General features: G+C 43.0%; 1 protein-coding gene and 1 pseudogene across 2 annotated transcripts in view; one reads left to right on the top strand and one right to left on the bottom strand.

The window, feature by feature from the left end:
* The window catches only part of LOC111143752, a 73,477-nt pseudogene that overhangs the window by 39,890 nt on the left and 11,417 nt on the right, over nt 1-22,170 (bottom strand). Inside the window, exons 4-5 of the transcript XR_002640341.1 lie at nt 22,031-22,038; nt 10,722-11,474 (exon numbers count right to left, since the gene is read on the bottom strand). The product of XR_002640341.1 is annotated as a zinc finger protein 850-like (transcript). The remainder of the gene's footprint in view (nt 1-10,721; nt 11,475-22,030; nt 22,039-22,170) is intronic.
* Nucleotides 3,578-8,467, top strand: LOC111143753 (uncharacterized protein KIAA1143 homolog). Its single transcript, XM_022497592.1, has 3 exons — nt 3,578-3,729; nt 6,966-7,110; nt 7,998-8,467. Exons 1-3 carry the CDS (start codon nt 3,622-3,624, stop codon nt 8,210-8,212), a joined length of 468 nt encoding a protein of 155 aa, XP_022353300.1. The 5' UTR covers nt 3,578-3,621; the 3' UTR covers nt 8,213-8,467.

Below are 22,170 nucleotides of genomic sequence, written 5' to 3'. Positions count from 1 at the left end.
AGTAACAGACTGGATTGACTGCCCTGTTTTAAGTAACTAGGAAACTGGGAAAAAAACACACAGTAAGTTTCAGACACTGAACAACACACAGCACAGTAAAGTGGCCCTGAGAGTGGGAAACAAAGGCAGTGAGCCCTTCAGTTGCCCCAGCTCAAGTGCCTAGAGATTCCAGTCTGAAGTGGAGGGAGGGGAGTCCGTACAGCACCTGGTGGTCTAGTCAAGTCGAGAAGATACCAGATGAACATGTGTTACAACTTTTCTGTAAACCTAAATCACTCCAAAATGAAATGTTTACTAAAGAAAAGAAAAAAGCCAAGTTAGTAAGCCAATAGTGAGGTAAAATGAAACCAAAAATTAGACAGAGGTAGATAGTTCTAGCATTAAGCCTAATTGAGTTCTGAGGCAATGCTGTCACCAAGAAATGCTGCCGTTTGCACCCAGGCATTCAGGATCCAGAGCTCATACTCTTTTTTTTTTTTTTTTTTTTTAAGATTTATTTATTTATTTATTTGACAGAGAGAGAGAGAGAGAGAGATCACAAGTAGGCAGAAAGGCAGGCAGAAAGGGGGGGGGGGAAGCAGGCTCCCCGCTGAGCAGAGAGCCTGATGCGGGACTTGATCCCACGACCCTGAGATCATGACCTGAGCCAAAGGCAGAGGCTTAACCCACTGAGCCACACAGGCGCCCCCAGAGCTCATACTTTTAACCACCTTGGTATGCTGTATCTTAAGCAAAGGATAAACAGAATATAAAAATTCATCATGTGGCTGCTGCCAAAGGTTGACACAAGGGTCCTTCATTGTAAAATTCTTTTAGCTCTGAGGTCTTCGATGCAACTACCTTAAAATATGTTGAGGAATATTTACAGCAGCTTTATTCATAATCATCCATCTAGAAACCCAAATGTACATCAAAAGAATAAACAGATTGTGGCATACTACCAGGATGGAACACTCAACAGCAATGTAAAAGAATTACCTGCTGCAGATGACATATAAGCAGTGCTCAGATGTAAGCTTCAGTAAAAAGCCAGAACAAAAAGATAAATACTGTACCATTTACATGATAGGCAAAACTAGTCAACAGTGATGGAAATCAGTATAGTTGCTAACTAGGAAGGATCCCAGGAACTTTCTGGGGCACAGAAATCATTCTTTTTTTTTTTTTTTTAAGATTTATTTATTTGACAGAGATCACAGGTAGGAGGCAGGCAGAGAGAAAGGAAGGGAAGCAGGTTCCCTGCCGAGCAGAGCCCGTTACGTTACAGGGCTCAATCCAGGACCCTGGGATCATGACCTGAGCAGAAGGCAGAGGCTTTAACCCACTGAGCCACCCAGGTGCCCCACAGAAATCATTCTATTTCTTGTTCTTGGTGGCAGTGACAAGAGTGTGTATTCATATGTAAAATTCATCGCACAGGACGCCTGGGTGGCTCAGTCAGTTAAGCAGCTGCCTTCCGCTCAGGTCAGGATCCCAGGGTCCTGGGATGGAGCCCCTTGCTCAGCAGGGAGGATGCTTCTCCCTCTGACTGCTCCTTCCCCTGCTTGTGCGCTCTCTCTCTCTGACAAATAAACAAAATCTAAAAAAAAAAAAAAAATTCATCACATGGTATTCTTAAGATTTGTGTCCTTTGCTGTATGTATATTAATCCTCAAAAAGCATTATATTTTTTAAAGTCTTCCTGCTGTTAAAAAAAAAAAAACATAATGTTTTACTCTGCAGTCTAGATAAATACCTATGGATCATTTGACCAAATATGATTAAGTTCAGAAACAGAACCTTAAACTTAATTTCATTAGGATTGTACTTCACATTCTCATTTCTCTGATTTCACAGTCAGCAACCCATGGTGCCAACGGCGTCAAAAGAAATAACCTTCACCGGCACAAAAGTAAAAGTTGTGGACAGCACCAGCTGAGTTCCCCAATGCAGGCTCCAGATCTCTGGACTGCTGGGAATGCACGCAGCACGAACATTCACGCACGAACATTCATGCAACATTCGCAGCACGGTGGGATGTCATCAACCTCAACATTGCTTACAGACTGCAAGAACAGAAGAGTTCCCTGTGGAAATGATCATTTTCACACAGGGGAGTTATCAATACCCTTGTTCTCATCACTTCCAGAAAGTGATGTACACAGGCCAGACAGAGTCCTTTAATAGACAGTGACATACAAACATCACTTTCCATTATGTAAGCAGATGCTCTAATTGTATCACAGAATCAAATTCTCTTGTTTGAGTCCAGATTTGCAGAACAAATACTGTGGTTGTGCACGAACCCCACTGCACATTTCAGTCCAAAAACGTAAAAATTTGTGTGCTACTATTCCCTGCATACTGAAAATGACAACAGAAGAGAAACATTTTAGACGGAAAAAGAGAGCACGGTGAGTAGGCAGTGAATAGTGTGATGACCTAGAAAGTTAATGAAACAACAAAGACATCAGAACACAATTACAACTGACAGCTTGAAGCATTAACGTTGTCGAAAGTCTCCTTAGAGCCCCAAAATTCAGTTTCTCCAATCTTCTAACATAGGCCTCTCCTCATTACCAAATAGTACCATTCACCGAGATCCACCGAATTAGCTCAAAATCGGCTTTAAGAAACAAGATTCCTTAAAGGATTAGGAAACGTAAGAGACGGAGCACGTAAACAAGAACGGCAAAAGACTAAGATTTTCGTGAAAATTAAGGGTTTAAATTTAGTGAGGGTTTATTAAAAGCGAAAACTGGCAGTGCTCCCCTCCAAGAAAACAGGAAGAAACCGACGGGTCCCCTTGAGAAGAAAATAGGGATTTGTGATAACCCTGGGCTTATCTAAAAAGATTCTACAGCAAGCCCTCCAGAAGAGAAAGATGTGCTTGGAACAGGAGTAAGTTCTCCCCTTCAGGAAAGTCAATAGTGTGAAAATACGCAGAAGGTGGTGAGAGCCAGAAGGAGCGGAGAACCTCAGGCAGGGGTAAGTACAGGCAGCCCCACTCGGGACACCGGAATAGGGCAGCGACGAAAGAGCAGAACCGAGAACGGGAAGGAAGAATCCTGCAGGTCTCGGGCGCAAGCTCCTGCAGGAGGGCTCTCTGGTTCACCGCTCAGCCGAAGCGTCTACAACTGTGCCTGGCTCGTGACACGGGCCCAATACACAGATGGAAGTGAAGACAAGTGTTCCAGCCAAGCACTGTCTGTCTGAGGGACACAGAGATCCCAAACGCCCCGCGCCGCTCAGTCCGCTCCTGCCCTTCACGCCCAGCCCGGAACCCTGGGCGGGGAGGGTCGCCCTTCACTGCTGTATCTAGGGCCTGGAACGCGGTCATGAAGCCCGGGGGTCCTTACTTACTTTTGCAGCCGGGCGCCATGGCGCCCTCAACCCTGAATCCCAAGACCAGCGCACCGGATACCCTCACCTCCAACCGCTCGGCGCGCCGGGATTCCGCCCGCTCAAGATGGCCGCAAATTTGAATTTGGCGCTCGGGTCGAACGTTGACGCCAGCAAGGAGGCCGCCATGTTGCCCGGCCTCTGGCCAGGGGGCGGGGACGGCGTGACGTCACGAGTAGGCGCCGTCGCCAATGTACCATCACCAGGCGACTCCGGGAACCTGTTTTCCCCGGAGCAGCTATGAGCAAGCGGAACCAGGTTTCGTACGTGCGGCCAGCCGAACCGGCGTTCCTGGCTCGCTTCAAGGAACGGGTCGGCTACAGGGAGGGCCCTACCGTGGAAACCAAGGTGAGCCCAGGCCAGTCGCGTTATCTCAGAAACGCGGGCTGCCCTTCCACTTCCGGCTTGTGTTTTGACTTTGAGGCCGGGCAGGGAGGAATCCCTCCTCTCAACCTGCGCCCAGCCCAGAATCCGGATGGGCCTCAGTCCCCAGGCTGGTCTTCTTCAAACAGCTATCGTTTTGTATGCCCAGGAAGCTGTTTGTCTTTTATCGTAGTGCTGTTGTGTTCTTGGAAATGACTTCACCCCGGTAGAGCGCTTTGTCCCTGGGAGTTCGTTAAAGGATCACTTTTCTCTCTCGTATTATTTGCTAAACCCAAAACCTATAGTTAGCAGGGTGAGTGGTAACTTAGTCCTGTTTTCCAGATAAAGAAACAGAGGCCACTCGATCAAATGATCTGATGTCCTAAGCCTGGAGTCCGGAGCATCTTTGGGACAGTGCCTTAGATCTATTTTTATGCTTTGTTGTTTACTGCTCCCCCCCCCCAAAAAAAACGCATATTTAAGAATATCCTCGATCTAGGGGCGCCTGGGTGGCTCAGTGGGTTAAGCTACTGCCTTCAGCCCGGGTCATGATCTCAGAGTCCTGGGGTCCCTCTGCTCAGCAGGGAGCCTGCTTCTCTCTCTCTCTCTCTCTGCCTACTTGTGATCTCTCTCTGTCAAATAAATAAAATCTAAAAAAAAAAAAAAAAAAAGAATATCCTGGATCTAAGTAGAATAGGAGCTTCAGGAAAGAGCAACACCTGGACAGTTTAGGGATGAGGATCGGTGGGAATCAACTTCTGAGCCCTCCCAGGGTCTAACTGGTTCACACCAAAACCTGCCCTACTTCTTTTAATGGGAAGAGACTGTTAGGCTTAGGGATTGTGTGGCTAAAGAATTATTTAGCACTCTGTGTCTAGTACTTTCCTAATACCCACTCCCCAAGTCACTTAGAGCTTAGTAAAGGAAACAAGATTGACTTGTGTGAAATTACTCAAGCCAGTGAGTATGTGCTAAATCCAGAATTTGTGCCAGGCTCTGAAAGGACAAAGAGATCGATCTGCAAAATACTGTATTCTTTTAAAACCTTCCTTCCTGCCTCCTCTCTGCCTTTACAGGTTACACTTCTGTGAACCTCTTCAAAACCCCTCCAAACGGTTACTTTTCCTCTGTGTTTCTCTTCACTTTGCCCATATCTGGGGTATTCATCATTTTGCAGTGCAACTACTTGCTCTCCTGGGTATCTCCAACACTAAACCAAACTCTTGAAGTTAGTATCTTAATCTTTCTGTATTTTCCCGGCACCTGGCATAGTACCTGGCACCATTTGTATTGACCATTTGTATTGACTGTGCTTATCAGGCAAGACTTCACGGAGGAAGGGCTACTTAGATTGAATTTAATGGGTAGGACAGCAGGTAGAGATGGGAGGAAGGATGGATGAAGGTGTAAAGATAGTGAGTCAGTGGGGTACCTGGCTGGCTCAGTCAGTGGAGCATGTGACTCTTGATCTCAGGATTGTAGGTTGGAGCCATTCATTGGGTGTTAGAGATTGCTTAAAACTAAAATCTTAAAAAGAAAAAATGATGGTCAGTCTTGGACTGTGTGTAAAGGTGATTGAGGAACTGTTGGAGGGGAGACCACATGGCCTATTCAGTAGCCGTCAAGGAGCCATTTTTGGTTAGAGATAACATGATCAGGGAGTAACTGATTCCTCAGGCCCAAAAACAGTGAGAATGACAAAGAGGATGAGGTTTGAGGAAAGAGACATGGATTTAGCAATGAGGAGAATATGAGACCTTTTTATCATTTGCTTGAGGTCCTTGTGATGATCATGTGTACATAGTTAACACCTTGAAGATTCTAGCTTGGAATGCTATTTTAGGAGAACTTGGGGTGGGGGCACTTTCCAATTCATATCACTGATTTAGACTGACTGACTTAATTGAGAGACTTTTCCATAGAGGGATAACCCCTGTTTCTGTGTTTGAGAAACCAGCTGTACTCTTAATCAGGTTGGCAGTATAAGCATCGTTCTAGTGATGTGCTAACAAAAAGAAGAGTTTCACGGGAAATGATTATATAATTGAATTAAATTACCTTATTCACCTTCTTGAGCGTTAATTCAGGAGTGGCTTTGAACAGTCACTGTTTCTTTGACTGTTTCTCTTATTTTCTGGCCAGTCATAGAAACAAAAAGAGAGGAGCAGAATTAGTGATTCTCAAGCTAATGAACCCGAGAATTTTTTTTTAAAGATTCTATTTTTAGCGGTGCCTGGGTGGCTCAGTCGGTTAAGATCTGCCTTTGGCTCAGGTCATGATCCCAGGACCTGGGATCAAGCCCTGTGTCAAACTCCTTGCTCAACAGGAAGCTTGCTGCTCCCTCTGCCTGCTGCTCCCCGTGCTTGTACACTCGCTCACTCGCTCTCTCTGACAGATAAATAAAATCTTTTTAAAAAAATCTTTAAAATAGGTAATTCCATGTTAATAGGTAATTCCTAGGCATTATACAAATATATTTTTGAGTAAAAAAGTTGGAGGGGGCTTTTATGTATCTGACATTTTTCGAAATTCTGAATCAACTGGCCAAAGGTTACCCCTTGTTACATATATATACTGAATACATGGTTTCTATTGGTATTCTCTGAATTTTTTTATTTTGGGAAATTTCATAAAGAAAAGAAAGCAAGTCACATAGTACTATGTACAATGTCCTGTTTGTATACAGAATGTTTTCTATACTTTTTCATTTTTTATACACTTAGAAAACAGCTGATAGGATGCCCACCAAACTGAAGCCCTTGGAAGGGAAGAGAGATCATCAGAGGTGGGGGAAAGATGTCCTTTTACTTGCTGCTTTCTCTACTTTGAGGTTATTTTTTTTGTCAGGCTTTGAGAAGAGATGGAAGTGAAAACAGTTGATGAGAGCAGAGAGAACGGTTGTGGTTCAGCAGGCCCTGAGGAGGCTGGGAATGCTGGCAGTCCATGAAGCCAGGGCCCCTGCCACTGGGAACTGTGTGCTAGGGTCCTGCTGAGAAGGAAATTAATCCCTTTGGGCAGGCACTACAGGGTAACTGGCTGGTAGACCTCTTTCCGAGTGTGGCAAGGTGAGGCCCTTAAGAGTTACTTGAACATTCTTTGCCAAATATATTTATTGATTCAAGTTACCCTTGTCACTTAGTCATCACAGTGTCTCACGGAGATAACAGTTGTATTCGGTTCAAGGTCAGCAGCCTCCATATTGTGTTTGTGTTTTCTCCTAGAGAATCCAGCCTCAGCTCCCAGAGGAAGATGGTGATCACAGTGACAAAGAAGATGAACAGCCCCAGGTGGTGGTTTTAAAAAAGGGAGACCTGTCAGTTGAAGAAGTCATGAAGATTAAAGCAGAAATAAAGGCTGCCAAAGCAGGTATGTCCAAAAGTAATCTGGTTTTTCTAACATTGTAGAGAGCCTGGAATATGAACTTGTCGTATGTAATAGTATGGTATGTTCGAAGGAGAGAGTCCTAGGTTCAAACTTAGGCTTTAACTCACAGCAGGTGTGTGATCCTCAACGAGTTATTTCGCCTCCCAACCTCAGCTACCTCATCAGTAAAATGGGGACTTACAATGGTACCTATCTTACTGGGTTGTTAGGAGGATTAAGTGCAAATTTAAATTAAAATATCCTGTTTTCAGGGCACCTGGGTGGCTCAGTGGGTTAAGCCTCTGCCTTCAGCTCAGGTCATGATCTCAGGGTCCTGGGATAGAGCCCTGCATCGGGCTCTCTGCTCGGCGGGGAGTCAGCTTCCCCCTGTCTCTCTGCCTGCTTGTGATCTCTCTCTGTCTGTCAAATAAATAAATAAAATCTTTAAAAAAAAAATTAAAATAAAATATCCTGTTTTCTTAAAAAAAAAAGATGGTTAGGTTTACACATTAGTCAACAGAGGTGTATTTAATAAGTGCCTGAGGTGAAATCTGCTACGTGGTATAGTTTTCATTTTTCCTAAATACTTATTACATTGCTTTAAGGAAAAATGCTGTAGTTCCAAACAATCACTTTTCATAATACATAAAAATACAGCCTGATTGTCATTCATTGGGGACTGGCAATATGATGGACTTCTTTAGGAAATGAATTTTTATTAAGGGACTGCATGTCTTGTGGGTGTAGCTAGAAAATAGAAAGTGGAGAAGACTGGACTGAACTGACTCAGAACATCCTTAAATGCCATCTGAGATCTTCTTGCCATTGGAGTCTCTAATAAAGACAAAATAATGAGAGAAGAAAGTTCCTTAACTTTGTTTTTGCTGCAGATGAAGAACCGGCTGTAGTTGATGGAAGAATCATGTATCGAAAACCAGTCAAGCGTTCCTCGGATGAAAAATATTCAGGTCTAACAGCAAGCTCGAAAAAGAAGAAGGCAAATGAAGATGAAATAAATAAGCAGGACTCGGTTAAAAAGAACTCACAAAAGCAAGTCAAAAACAGTTGCCTCCTTTCTTTTGACAATGAGGATGAAACTCAGTAAGTGTAGATATTTTGGACTTAATCTTCCTTAAGAGTATATAGGGTGTTTTCTAAAGTGACACTTTTTTATTTCTATTTAAAGATGACACAAATTCATTATAGAAAATTCAGAAAAAAATGAGTATGATAAAAATTTGTCTATCAGTACCCCTTTGACATGAGGCTAACTCTGTAGATATTAACTATTACTAACATTTTGGAACTCCCACGTGTGGGGTATGTATGTATGTAAATTATATTTTTTAAACAAAATTGAGATTATTTTGTGTATGTTTTCTGTCCTGCTTCTCACATTATATTATATTCTGGGCATTTTTCCAGATCGGTAAAATTCAGAAACTTAATTGCTGTAGAGGATTTTGTCATTGAACAGAGCACCTATTGCATCTTCATTAGCAGAAGCCCACTTTCGAGGAAGATGATAATATGTCTAGTTAAGAATACTTCCCCAGCTCCTGCTAAAGGTAGCTATATCACAGCTCTGGCAATTTTAGAAATAAAAGTGGATCTTGTACAAGTGAGCTTCTAACACAAGTGATCTTGACAGAAGAGAGGATCTAATGTATAACATGGAGACTGTAGTTAATACACTGTAGAAAAGAGAGATACAAGTAGAAGTCTGCTTTATAAAGCTACAAGGTGTTTGATACAAGAAAGCAGATCTGGCAAGCATGAACCTTTGTCCTTCTCTCTACATCCTGCTACATCCAGGAGCACATACATGAAACCTAGGAGTACTGGAGCCATTTTTTGGCCTATGGAAGGCAGATCCTTTCTGTGGCTGGTTTAGTGGAAAGACTCAAGGCACTTGGATCCTGATAGCATGTTTCAAGGAGCTACTGCACCAGCCACGGACTGCCAACCTCAGGACTTGATACATGAGAATAAACCAAAAACTGGTCATTAATACTGCTTGCTGACACCTGAGAATTCAATGTCTCCTGCCCTCCTATTCCCTTAAGAGGCCCCCTTTAGTGTTGTGCTCCAAGAATCTGTCAGCCTCAAAAATAAAAGCCAATTATTTTACCAGCATTATGGGCTTATTTGAGAATAGTGGATGATTGCAATTCAGGACATACAGGCTACAACAAAACTGTAGGCAAGTCAGAAAAACAAAGGAGGGAACTGCTCTTTTATAGAGGGAAGGGGGAATTGGAGCAGTTGTTACAAACAGAATGTCCTTTGGAGTACACTGGGAGTTTGTAATGTAATGGCTTTTCATTGGCTGAGCTGTGGCCATCTCATTGGCTAGGCTATTGCCAGGCAAGGAGATAATCTTCCTTCTTCCTGCTTGGGGTTAGTAAAGTAGGCTTCTTGTTAGGAATGCAAGGTGTGGCTCTTTCTGTTGGTTCTGCAAAGGGCTGCAAGGTATGATATGTGTAAGCTCCCCCTTCTGGCCTCCCAACTCTATTTTAAGTGACATTTTCTTTATTTAGTTTCACAAATTTGAAACAAATACAGCCACATAGTAATCAACATGTTTATGTTTTCTTCCATTTCCACCCCTCTTTATTCGCATATGACTTCTCCTTACCAACTCCCCCTGCCCCCACCACAAACACACAAAAGTCCTACAACGCAAGTTTTTATTTAGTTAGTGTCTGCAAGGCTTCCCTGTTCATGGGAAAGAGAGGTCTAGAGCTTGACATGAACTAAGATCCAATAGTGGAGGTATCCAAATCTTAGCAAGCTCTTCTGGGTACCCAGAAATACACCTCACAGTGTCCAATCAAATCCCAATAATTTTTTTTCTCTGATTAAATCTTCATTTTCTTGAGGATAAACTGTCTTAAAATATTTTCTATTTAAATCGACATAGTTTAAATAACTTTCTGTAGAGTAAGCATGAAATCATAGCCCAATTTCAAGAAAGTTCTTAAAAAAAAAAAAAGTTCTGGGGCGCCTGGGTGGCTCAGTCGTTAAGTGTCTGCCTTCAGCTCAGGTCATGATCCCAGAGTCCTGGGATGGAGCCCTGCACTGGGCTCCTTGCTCTGCGGGAGGCCTGCTTCTCCTTCTCCCACTCCCCTTGCTTGTGTTCCCTCTCTCACTGTGTCTCTCTCTGTCAAATAAATAAAATCTTTAAAAAAAAAAGTTCTTAAAAAACACATTGAGAACCAAAAACTAATGCTGTATTTTGCTTGTTTTCAGTAGCCAGATTTATAGACCTTGGGAACATCTGTGGCTCAAAGCCAATGAATGATAGTTATTTATTACATACAACTCATTTTATTCTCAAGACAACCCTAGTAAGTATTCTCATTATTCTGAGGAGGAGGATGGGGAAAACAGGCTCAGAAGGATCCAGTCTTACACCCATTAAGTGGCAAAGAAGTCATCAAACTCAAGACTGTCTAGTTCTGAGTCTACTTTCTTAACTTTCAGGACACCTTGCGTCTTGTTCAACATACAGAACGTTCTTCCCGGCTGAAGACTGAGCCTTAAGCTCCTAAGAATTTGGGGGCGAGTAGGGATGGCATTTTCATAGAACTCTTTCCGCACTGGTTAAACGCCAGGTTTTATTCTCCAGCATGAAGCCTCTGATGTCGAACAAGCGCCGAGCTGTGCCTGAAGGATTTCCCACATTCAGCACATTCGTAAGGTTTTTCTCCGGTATGAATTCTGTAATGTTCGCTAAGGTGTGCCTGTTTGCGGAAAGTTTTTTCACACTCGCTACACTTGTAAAGTTTCTCTCCAGTGTGAGTTCTCTCATGTTCAACAAGGGAGGAGCTCTGAGTGAAGGCTTTACCGCATTCCACGCATGCGTAAGGCTTCTCTCCTGAATGAATTCTCTGATGCTGCATGAGGCATGCAGTCTGGTTAAAGGCTTTCCCACATTCGTTACACTTATAAGGTTTATCTCCAGAGTGACTTCTCTGGTGACGGGTAAGGCAAACGCTTTGACTAAAGGCTTTGCCACATTCAGTGCATTTATAGGGTTTCTCTCCAGTATGAATTCGCAGGTGTTTGATAAGGGATGGACTCTGACAAAAGGCTTTGCCACATTCGGTGCATTTATAGGGTTTCTCTCCAGTATGAATTCTCAGATGCTGGACAAGGATTGCTTTCGTTTGAAAGGCTTTCTCACATTCATTACATTTATACGGTTTCTCTCCTGTGTGAATCCTCAAATGTTGAGTAAGATTTGACTGTTTACGGAAACAAGTTCCACATTCACTACACACATAGGGCTTCTCTCCCGTGTGAATCCTCTGATGCTGGGTAAGAGATGATCTCTGAGTAAAGAATTTTCCACATTCACTACACTTTGAAGGTTTCTTCTGCATGTTAAGTCTCTGAGGGTTCATTTGCAGTGAAGTCTGGCTAGAACTCATGCTGCTTGTGACACAAGGAATGTCTGTCCAGTAGGTACAGGTTTAGAGGAAACTGTCTCTCAAATTCATGACACTTACAGGGAACTTTCTCAAAGATGGTTATGGTTAGAGTAACACTGTCCTGGGAAAGCTCTGGGTCTTTATGTGTGCGTGTATTGTCCCTTCGGGCATTCCTACAGGATACCCCTCTTCCTTCTTCACGATGTTTCCTTCTCCAAACACAAACCCTGGACAGCCAGGTTTTCTGACCCTGCACGTCTTCCAAAAGTCACTTAACACTTGCATCAGACTTCATCTTCTTGTTTGAAAAAAATAGCACGAAGGAAAATGTCCTCTGTGCAGAACGGGGGACCTGCATTGTGGAATCTTTACTTTATCCTCTTCTCAATAATTGAGATAGATCACAGTGACCTGGAGAAAAAATCAGATAATAGAGAGAAGAGATTTAAGTAGTGACAAATGTTGGGAAATCTATAAAATTCCCTATTATGATTGCTTCTGGAATACTTAAGTACTAAAAATGGATCCAGGTAATTTAGGATCATCCAGAGTGATAAATAGTAGAATGTGAAAGGGGTAAGTATACTGGGGCACCTGGGTGGCTCAGTGGGTTAAAGCCTCTGCCTTTGGCACAGGTCATGGTCCCAGGGTCCTGGGATTGAGCCCTGCATCAGGCTCTCTGCTCAGCAGCGATCCTGCTTCCTCCTCTCTCTCTCTGCCTGCCTCTCTGCCTAGTTGTGATCTCTGTCAAATAAATAAATAAAATCTTAAAAAAAAAAAAGGATAAGTACACTAATCTTGGGTAAATTAGTTTTAATGGAAAAATCCTACCTACCTACAGTCTATTCAAAGAATAGGTGAAAAGTAATTACATTTCCTTAGGTTGCCTGTAAGCAGTATCTTGCTCATGCTTTTTGAGAAAGTATAGATTTACATCATTGTCTAGTGACAATTAAAGTTTCTCTTTAAGATTTCAAAGGTGGGGCGCTTGGGAGGCTCAGTCAATTAAGTGTCTGACTCTTGGTTTTGGCTCAGGGTCCTGGGATCGGGCTCCACACTCAGTGGGGATTCTGCTTCAGATTCTCTTTCCCTCTGCCCCTTTCCCCTCTCCTCTCTCTAAAAATAAATAAGTTTTTTTAAAGGCTATCCAGGCTGTAACTTTTACTAGGTCCATCACACCAGTCCTTCCTATTCACTCGCCTTGATAGGTGTCTCTTTGGACCTCTCTCTCCAAAACATACAGCATCTGTAGCTCTCCCATTATGTCCAACTGGAAGATCTTTAGGCTTGAAAACTAGAGCCCTGCTTACTGAAAGAAAGTAAGGTATCATTGTTTTATTTACAGGAAAAGTAGGATTGGGTTGGTCCTTGGGGAAGAGATTCCCAGAATCTGGCCCTCACCTTTGATACTAATGAATTGCTTCAGAATCTGATACACACTAATCAAATTCACAAAATGATGTAGAAAACAGTTACTTTACTGATCTACGATGAAAAATTTATATGCTCAATGTTTGGCTCCTTGACATACTCTCTCCATTACAAAAAAAAAAAACTATTAGGAACCAAATCACTGTCATCAGGATACTCCTTAGAACTCGAGAAAGAGAAATATTTAGATGATCTTAATGGCATCAGACTTTGAAACCCTGATGCTCCGAGAAAGGGCACACAGAATCTGAGAACAGATATTCAGGTGCCAAACGTCACCAACGTCTTCCCTGGATGGTGCTAGAGACACTGACACATTCTGAGTCTCTGAGGCCCCTTTTTAGTTTTTTAATATAAGTTATGCATAAATATAACCTCACTTTATAATATTTAGATACTACAGAAGGATATAGGATAAATTTAGTCATTTTTCATCACCATCCCACCCTAACAAAACAAAGCCGTTTCCCTCCCAGAGGTTATCATTAAGTTTGGAGTATATTCATTCAGTCTTTTTTCTTTTTTTTTCTTTTTAAGATTTTATTTATTTATTTGACAGAGATCACAAGTAGGCAGAGAGGGGGAAGCAGGCTCACTGCTGAGCAGAGAGCCCGATGTGGGGCTCGATACCAGGACCCTGGGATCATGACCTGAGCCAAAGGCAGAGCCACCCAGATGCCCCTTTTCAGTCTTCTTTCTACATATTTTTACACACACACCATTTGATTCTCTCTACATAAATAAAATTATTCTATAGGTTCTTTTGTGCTATTTGCTTTTATTCCCCCCCACTAAAGAATGTGCCTTCAAGATAATTTCTTGTTGGTACATACAGATCTACCCTGGCTAAGACTTAGTTGGTACACATTGGTATTTCTGCACAAATTGTTTACAGTCAGAGACCAATCTGATTAGGCAGTACTGTACTGCACTGATTGTTAAATATATTGGGTATTTTTCCAGAACGTATCTATCTTTATCTTCTGTATAAACTTCCAGTGTAGATACAATATGTACAAAAGCTAATGCCAGGTGGTTTAAATAGCTAAACATAAAACCAAAACTCTAACCATGCTTTTATTTCCTTTATTTTTAATGTCTCAAAATTGTTTTTTGGTTTGTTTGGGGTTTTTTTTTTGCCATACAAAGAATGCATACTCATTCTAAAAAACAGTCCACAAAGGAGATTACTTAAAATCCTACCACCGTGTGAAAATAGTTTTTTGGCAATCTTCTAAGCATCTCCCAGTGCATATACACCTTCACAGACACACATGTACATATATTATGCGTACATGTTAAACTAGACTGAATTCTTCAGGCCATAAATGGTCACAATCTATTCATAGAATTCCCATAGCCTAAGAATCCAGTTCATAAAGTACTGTTCTTACTGAATTTAACAGATCCACAGGCTCCGTGTTGCCTTCCGATCTCCGGTAAGTTGCTATTACTTAGGCTTTTATTCCAAACAAAGCCAGGAGCCCATTCATATTCTCTGAGGAAACATTTAAATCACCTTTGCTATAAGTCTTCTAGTAATTTACTACCAGGTTTCCCACGTCTGACTGCTACTCCATTAAGGCATTACCCTTAGCAGTTCAGTGAGTAGCTACCAGGTAACTGCACAGGGGGAGCTATTCTTGCTACAATTTAAGTACATGTGATATAAAATTAGTACATACTCTGATCTGTCCTATAACCAATTACTCCATTGTCTGCTTCCACAATGGGCCATACTCACTCTGATTTTAATAAGGTGGGGCCATTTCCGGTGGTTCTGCGTTTTCAGTCTGCAGGGTTTAGGTGTAGTGGCCACTGGTGGGTCCCACTACAGGTCTGCCACCACTTTGGAATGAGCACCCCCGTAACAACCCATCCTGGGCTCTCTAGTTAGATTTCACTTACCCAGAGATAAGCTGTGAGGAACACAAGCAACACTAGTTTGTCTCCTGGGGCCTTCTTTTGAGGAAGGGCAGGAATCTGAGGCACGGAGGGAGGAGAAAAAAGCACCCATAAATTGTCAGCCTACTTCCTTCCTATTCTGAATTCAGAGGAACTCAGGAATAGCCAATCCCTAATGAAATAACTATTTTAAATCTGAATGAAGAATATCATTATTCTCTTAAAAGACTATCACCCATGGGGTGCCTAGGTGGTACAGTTGGGTGAGTGGTTGACTTGGTTTCAGCTCAGGTTGTGGTTTCAGGGTGGTGAGGCCCTGCATTGGCCTCCAAGCTCAGTGTGGCATCTGCTTAAGACTCTCAATCCCTCTCCCTTTGCCCCCCAGTAGGCACTTTCTCAAATAAGTAAATCTGGAAAAAAAAAAAAAAAAAGTATCACCAATGATGAAAGTCAGTAAGTGGGTTGTCTTCCAAGAGACCTGACCATGCACAAAGAGAAGGGGCAGGTGCTCCTTACGACTATCCTGGGGTAAAATTTCCTCCACAAGAGAGAAAGTTGGAGCCAAAGCACCCCCCCCCCCAAAAAAAAAAAACTACTGGAAAAGCCATTGACTTAAAAAGTCAAAAACTGGGTTATGGTAGAGGGCATTAGAACAAACATTGGCCTGAGTCAAGAAGTCTAGGTTTGAGTCTGGGCTCTGAAAGTGTTCAATGACCTAAAGCTAGTCACTTGGTCTTATCTGTGATTTGTTTTTGTACCTGTGAAATGAAAGTGGAAAACTAGTACCAACATTCTGTGATCCTTTGATTCTATAAACACATGGGAGGGGTGCCTGGGTGGCTCAGTGGGTGAAAGCCTCTGCCTTCGGCTCACGTCATGATCCCAGGGTCCTGGGATCGAGACCCACATCAGGCTCTCTGCTCAGCAGGGAGCCTGCTTCCCCCACCCCCACCCCACCTGCCTCTCTGCCTACTTGTGATCTCTGTCAAATAAATAAAATCTTAAAAAAAAAAAAACCACACACAGGAAAAGAGCAAAATCCTCAGTCCATCTTTGATTGAGGATGGTTATTCATTTATTTTAAAAATACTAACTGGTCAGGTACTATGTGTTAAACAAGGAGGTCAGCTCTTCTGAGAATAGGCTGAGTCAACATCAAGGAAACTCCCCTACAGTAATCTTACCACAACCAGAGGTAGAGGAATTTCAGGAAAATAAGACCACATCTGTGTGAAGCAGAATCTCCAAGAAAGGATGGGGGAATCTTTTGGAAAATGTTAAGGACCCCCTCCTAGGAGGAAAGCTTTTAAGAACTCCCTCTGAACACTAGTAAAAGACTGGTAACCAGTCTAATCTATCCCAATCCACTAGCACCCCTCTGTTTTTCACTGAACAAACTACTTTTCAAACTTCTACTCAACTTTAATATTCAGCTCAAATATGAACCACTACACATCTTTTTTTTTAATGACTTTTTTTTTAAGATTTTTATTTATTTATTCGACAGACAGAGAGGAGGAAGCAGGCTCCCCGCCAAGCAGAGAGCCCGATGTGAGGCTCGATTCCAGGACCCTGGGATCATGACCTGAGCCGAAGGCAGAGGCCTTAACCCACTGAGCCACCCAGGCGCCCCAACCACTACACATCTTATAGGTGGATAATTCTTCACTTCCAAGGCCCTTTCTCCTCTATAGTCTCAAAGAATTTTACGTGGCTCTACCGTAGCACTTCTCATTTTAAAAAAATTAACATATAATGTATTATTTGCCCCAGGATACAGATCTGTGAATCATCAGGCTTACAAGTTACACAGCACTCACCCTCCCCAATGTCCATAACCCAACCACCCTATCCCTACCCGCCCCCCACCCCCCAGCAACCCTGTTTGTTTTGTGAGATTATCTCTTAAGGTTTGTCTCCCTCCCGATCCCATCTTGTTTCATTTTTTCATTCCTTGGCCCCCAAATCCCCCCGCCCTACTTCTCAAGTTCCTCATATCAGAGAGATTGTATGATAATTGTCTTTCTCTGATTGATTTATTTCGCTCAGCGTAATACCCTCCAGTTCCACACTTCCCATTGTTTTGATGCTCTGTTCCTCCGGTAAACTTGAAGTATGGCGTGGGCTCTGGGACCAGACCTCCCTGGGTTTGAACCCCTGTTCTAGATTTATTTGCCAAGTGATCTTGGGAAAGTTACCTAACCTTTCTGAGGCCCTTTTTCAAATGTTATATGGAGTAGATAATAACTATTTCATAGGGGTGTGATGATGCATAAATAATACATGGGAAGTATTTAGAAAAATGCCGTCAATAAATAGTATCTGCTATTACAGTACTGAGTCTACGTCTTCATACATTACCTATTCTGTTGCTATTAGACAAGAGCTTAAAGGAAGTTGATAACTCTCACATATAGTCATTCAACCCGCGCAACTTTGTCAAGTGGCAAAGCAAGGAATAGCATTGGCTTCTGGAAATCTGACAACTGAAGCAATCAGAAGTTCACTTCCTCCCTTAAGTACATACAAACGGAACCCAGGTCTCCCGATTCCCAGAACAGGGGTCTCCAACGAGCTTCTCCCTTCCCTCTTCAGGGCCAGGTGGCTCCGACCCCTCGCTCCAAAGATTCCCGCGCGCCGGGAAGAGGAGCAGCCGCGGGCCAGCCCGGGATTCGAGAGCAAACCGGGCTCCGAGACCAGACCGTCGCACTCTAGCACGGCGGCGACTCTACACACAGAGCGCTTCCCGCAGGCCTTCCGCCACACCTTGCTGCACTGGGGCGTCGGGGAGACCCCGTGTAGCTCGGAGCCAGTCCCCGCCGCGCCGGCGTGATGTCAGCAGCTCGCGCCGCGGTCAGAACACTGTGGTCTCCTCTCTAGGAAGGCGGGAGCGGCTTCATCTCGGTGCTTCCTCCCCCGCCCGGAGCTGGGGTTCAGCCCGACGCCGCAGACGCTGCTGCAGAAACAGCCCGCAAACCCACCTCACGGCGCTCCTTCCCAGAGTAAGGAAACCGAACTGGAGACTCGTGGCAGACCACAAGTCGCCCTTACTGTTCATTCTGCAACCTGGCCACATTGATCTTTCTAAAAACTCTTCCACATCACTGCCTTTTGGAGGTTTTCCCAAAGGTTTCACAAAGCTGGCTTAACCTTCCTTACATTCTCACCTGCCAGAAAACTGGTTTCTTCACAGGAACCCCAAACACCCTCTGCTTTAGCTTTTGTTCGACAACTGGCCCTGAGAACATAAGAGCTCTGTTTTCAGTTTAAGTCCCAGATTATCAGCGTGTAAACTTGGGCAAGTTATTTCTCTGTACCTGTTTCCTGACTTAGAGAACCTAAATAAATAATGGTACCGAATCTCAAAGGTTATCATAAAGATTAAATGGGCTTAATGTGTGTAATTACTAAGACGTTCCAACATCTTTAAAAAGTTCAGTAAATGTTTTTTCTGTCACGCTCCGCAAATTCCAGCTCCAGTCCTCTGCATTGGCTTCAAGGGACCTTGCCAGCCCTCAAGGCCCTCATCCCCACTGCTGCAAAACTTCAGATCTTGCTGAGACTCGCGCAGGGAATACTTGCACATACAGGCTCCTTTTGACAGTGTGTTCCCGGGATGAAGGCATGAGTAGCAGGGTACCTGATCCACTTCCAGGCATTCTTACGGATGTGCACGCTGTGGGAAATATGGTTGTCTGCTTACCCTATTCCTACTGTATAATTCATAAGGAGCCCTCAGCAAACCCTTGAAAAAAATGAATGAGATGCAGCAGAGAAGTTATCTGCTTAAACTTCTAGACTGGCTGGTTTAACAAAATGAAGTCCCTTTAGGAGGCTGAAATTAGGAGTGTAGATGCTCCAGACTAAGGCCATTATTAACCCTCTTCAGCTAAAAGAGGACCCTTCGTAGAACTGTCAGCTGACATGACAGGAAACAGTAATGTTGAGCTCACCTTGCTTTTTACCAAAAGTCACATTCTCAGCACTTCTTTGGAATCAGATAGCAAGTTCGTCCTGTCCAACGCACCCCCCCCCCACACAAGCCCTAACATCTCACAGGCCAAAGAGCCTAGGTCTAATAATTTTTTTTCTAACTTTTAAGCTTCAAAGAATCCAAATCAGCAGGCTCTGCTGTGTAGGAACTAACTCTAGAGTGGGGTATCCTAAGTAGAGCAATTTACTAGAAACATTAGTCTGGGACTTAACACATTTGGGCTGAGCTTCTTTCACTGAGGTGGGAAATGGATGGGGAGGCAATGAGGGGGTGGGCAGGGGAAGAGTGGACACCAAAAACATTCCACAAAACTAAAGTGACCTTAGCCCTGCAGTGGCCAGTAGCTAAAGGGGAGTGAAACTGAAGCCACCTGGAGTCAAAGCTAGACTTCTGCATTAAGTAGGCAGAAAGGTGAAATGAAAATGTGAAACCAATTTATTTCTCACACTCACACGCTGGAAAGTCTGAGGGCAAAAAAGCTTTTTGATTTAAAATGAGCTCCCAGGGTTGCCTGCCTGGCTCAGCTGGTAGAGCACAGGACTCTTGATTTAAGGGTTTTGAGTTCAAGCCCCATGTTGAGTGTAGAAATTACTTAAAAATAAAATCTTAAAATGAGCTCCTCCCATCCTCACAAGCAGGGCAAGATTGGAGTCCTATGCAGTCAAATCTATAATAAACACAACTAAAGAGGAATCATGGAGCAGAGGTATGACCAATAAAGAGAAATCTGAAGGAAAAGTGAGAAAGGACATGGGAGTTTAAAATTTCACATGTCACTTACTAGCTGTGTGACCTTGGGCAAGTACAACCACCTGTTTTCTCTACTGTTGTTCTGAGGATCTGATGTGGCCTCATCCCATGTCCTTGTGAAATCACAAGTTAAGTTTCAGCACACTGAGAATGAGCACCACATTCCAGTTCTTTATCATCTGGAGCCAAAGAAAGCTGTGAGCTCAGGTAGTGCTTCCACACTGGGACTGCTAAACTTAAAAGCTCTCCTGCTACACTAGCATCAGTATTCAGCTCCTGCTCCTTATTTCAGAGATATTCCAGCTGACATGGTTCTGCTTCTACAGATGCAAGCATTTGCCTCCTCCTGGTGATGCTGACATCAACATATCTGAAAGTACTTTGTTAAACTGTGATGCGACATTTAAATAGCTCATTTTTAACACAAGGGTTTTGTTTTGTACAAAATATTACTTTTTCTTAAGGGACCCTCTGCTTAATATAACCACACAATCTGTATCTTGAGGAAAGATTCGGAATGCTTGCACCTGGCAAACACTTCATGGACACACTCATATCCTCTCCATACCTCCCTTCTGCTGGCAGCTGTGGACCTAAAGTCAAAGCCTGTAGGCAGGCGTGGAGAAGTGTCTGACTTGGGTATTTTAGTTGAGCTCAACAAATATTTACTGAGCAAATTTGAAGTGCCAGTGACTGTGGATACAAAGATGAATAAGTATCACAGGGCCCCTGCTTTGACAGAGCTGACAGTTCAGTGGGAAGAGAAAGATTTGGAAACTAGCCACTACAATGGAACATAAATAAAATGAAGGTGTCAAAATACCGAAATAAAAAACATGTGAGGTCAGAGACAGCTTCAAAGCAGGTGTTGCATGAACATATTCCTAAGTGACTCATGGGGGCTTTCCAGGCAAGCAGAAGGCAGGCAGGCAATCGAGGCCACAGGAAGAGGCTGTGCAAAAGGCACCAAAGTTGAGGCCAGCAATGATACAGAGTCACAGGAATTTACACTACGGAAGTGTGCAATGCAGGGAAGGCAGCTGAGAGGGGTGATGTAGGCATGGACCCCTGGAAGAGCTCTATTTATTTATTTTTATTGTTTGTGCATGTGGAGGAGCTTTAGATGCCTTCTAAGGGGCTCAGATATTCTGAGTTAACAGAGCTTCCAGTTGTGCTTTGCAAAGACCATCCAGAAGAAATGTGGAAGATGGCCTCATGGGGCAGGCAACTGGAAGACTGACTGGGAAAGTAGGAAAATGGTCTAGGAAATAAACTAGGATGTGGACTAAAGCAATAGCGGTGGAGATGGCTTTCAGACTTGGGAGATATAAGCAGGATACAATGGTTGCTTGGATATGAGGACTGAGTAAAAGACTGACCGAGAACAATTCCAAGATTTGGCGCTGGAGTGACTGGGCACTTGGCTGTCCAGTAATTGAGAGAAAACTGAGAACAAATATTTGACAGTATGAGACTACAGGATGAGGACAGAAGCAAGATGACAAATTCTCTTCCTTCCTGTTTTCCCAGGAAGTGAAAATGGTATCAGACTCTTAACCTGAGTATTAAGACATTTTTGGATTTTTATAAAATCTCCAAACAAGACCTTGGAGATATCATTCATCCTTAGAGGTCCCATTTCTTCCTTAAGAAAATACTCCCAACTCTAATCTCAACTCAAGAACTCTAAATAAGTATTTATTTAGAGTACTGTATAAATATTACGCTAAATACCTACATATCAGGAAGTTGCTAAAGTTTCTGGTGGGTACAGGTTGATTAAAATATATTTAACAAATATTTATTTAATATTTCCTATGGGCCAGCAATGGATTCTCTAGTGTCATTTTCATTTAGAAAGTACAAATACGGGCACCTGGGTAGCTCAGTTGGTTAAGCGACTGCCTTCGGCTCAGGTCATGATCCTGGAGTCCCGGGATCGAGTCCCGCATCGGGCTCCCTGCTTGGCAGGGAGTCTGCTTCTCCCTCTGACCCTCTCCCTTCTCATGTTCTCTCTCTCTCTCTCAAATAAATAAATAAAATCTTTAAAAAAAAAAAAAACAAAGAAAGTACAAATACATCAGTATCTCCTTTAAGTACTATAATTTTTTCATGAACAAAAAATTCTAACAGGGTTATTTTTGTCCATAGGGTATTAATTTACTCGGTTATGAACTGCCCTGTGGCAGGTTTTGGGAATAGAATCTTCACAGCTGCAGAGGGAGAGAGTGCTGTTTCTGCCATGTTCCTATTAATGGTAATTAATAGCTCATTAATAGCTTAATGGTAATTAATACCACTGCTTACAAGATAGCTGTTCTGGAAAAAAATTAATGCTGAGTTCTAAATAACCAACCATTCCAGAATCAACTGACTTTGTTTTTTTAACAGTCATTATTTTAAAAACGATATAAGCTTCAGGGCATAGAAACTATTCCAAATAGCCGTGAAAGGTGATCCTCACCTAATCTCTCAGAGCTCAAACTTTGGGTAGCAGTAAAGAACATGAAAGCGAATAAGGAAATAAAGGGGGAAACCATGCCCTTT

The sequence above is a fragment of the Enhydra lutris genome, unplaced genomic scaffold (genome assembly GCF_002288905.1).
Source record: "Enhydra lutris kenyoni isolate GAN:26980312 unplaced genomic scaffold, ASM228890v2 scaffoldscaffold10, whole genome shotgun sequence".
NCBI classification, from domain to species: domain Eukaryota; kingdom Metazoa; phylum Chordata; class Mammalia; order Carnivora; family Mustelidae; genus Enhydra; species Enhydra lutris.
This window is presented reverse-complemented; position numbering and strand designations above follow the sequence as displayed.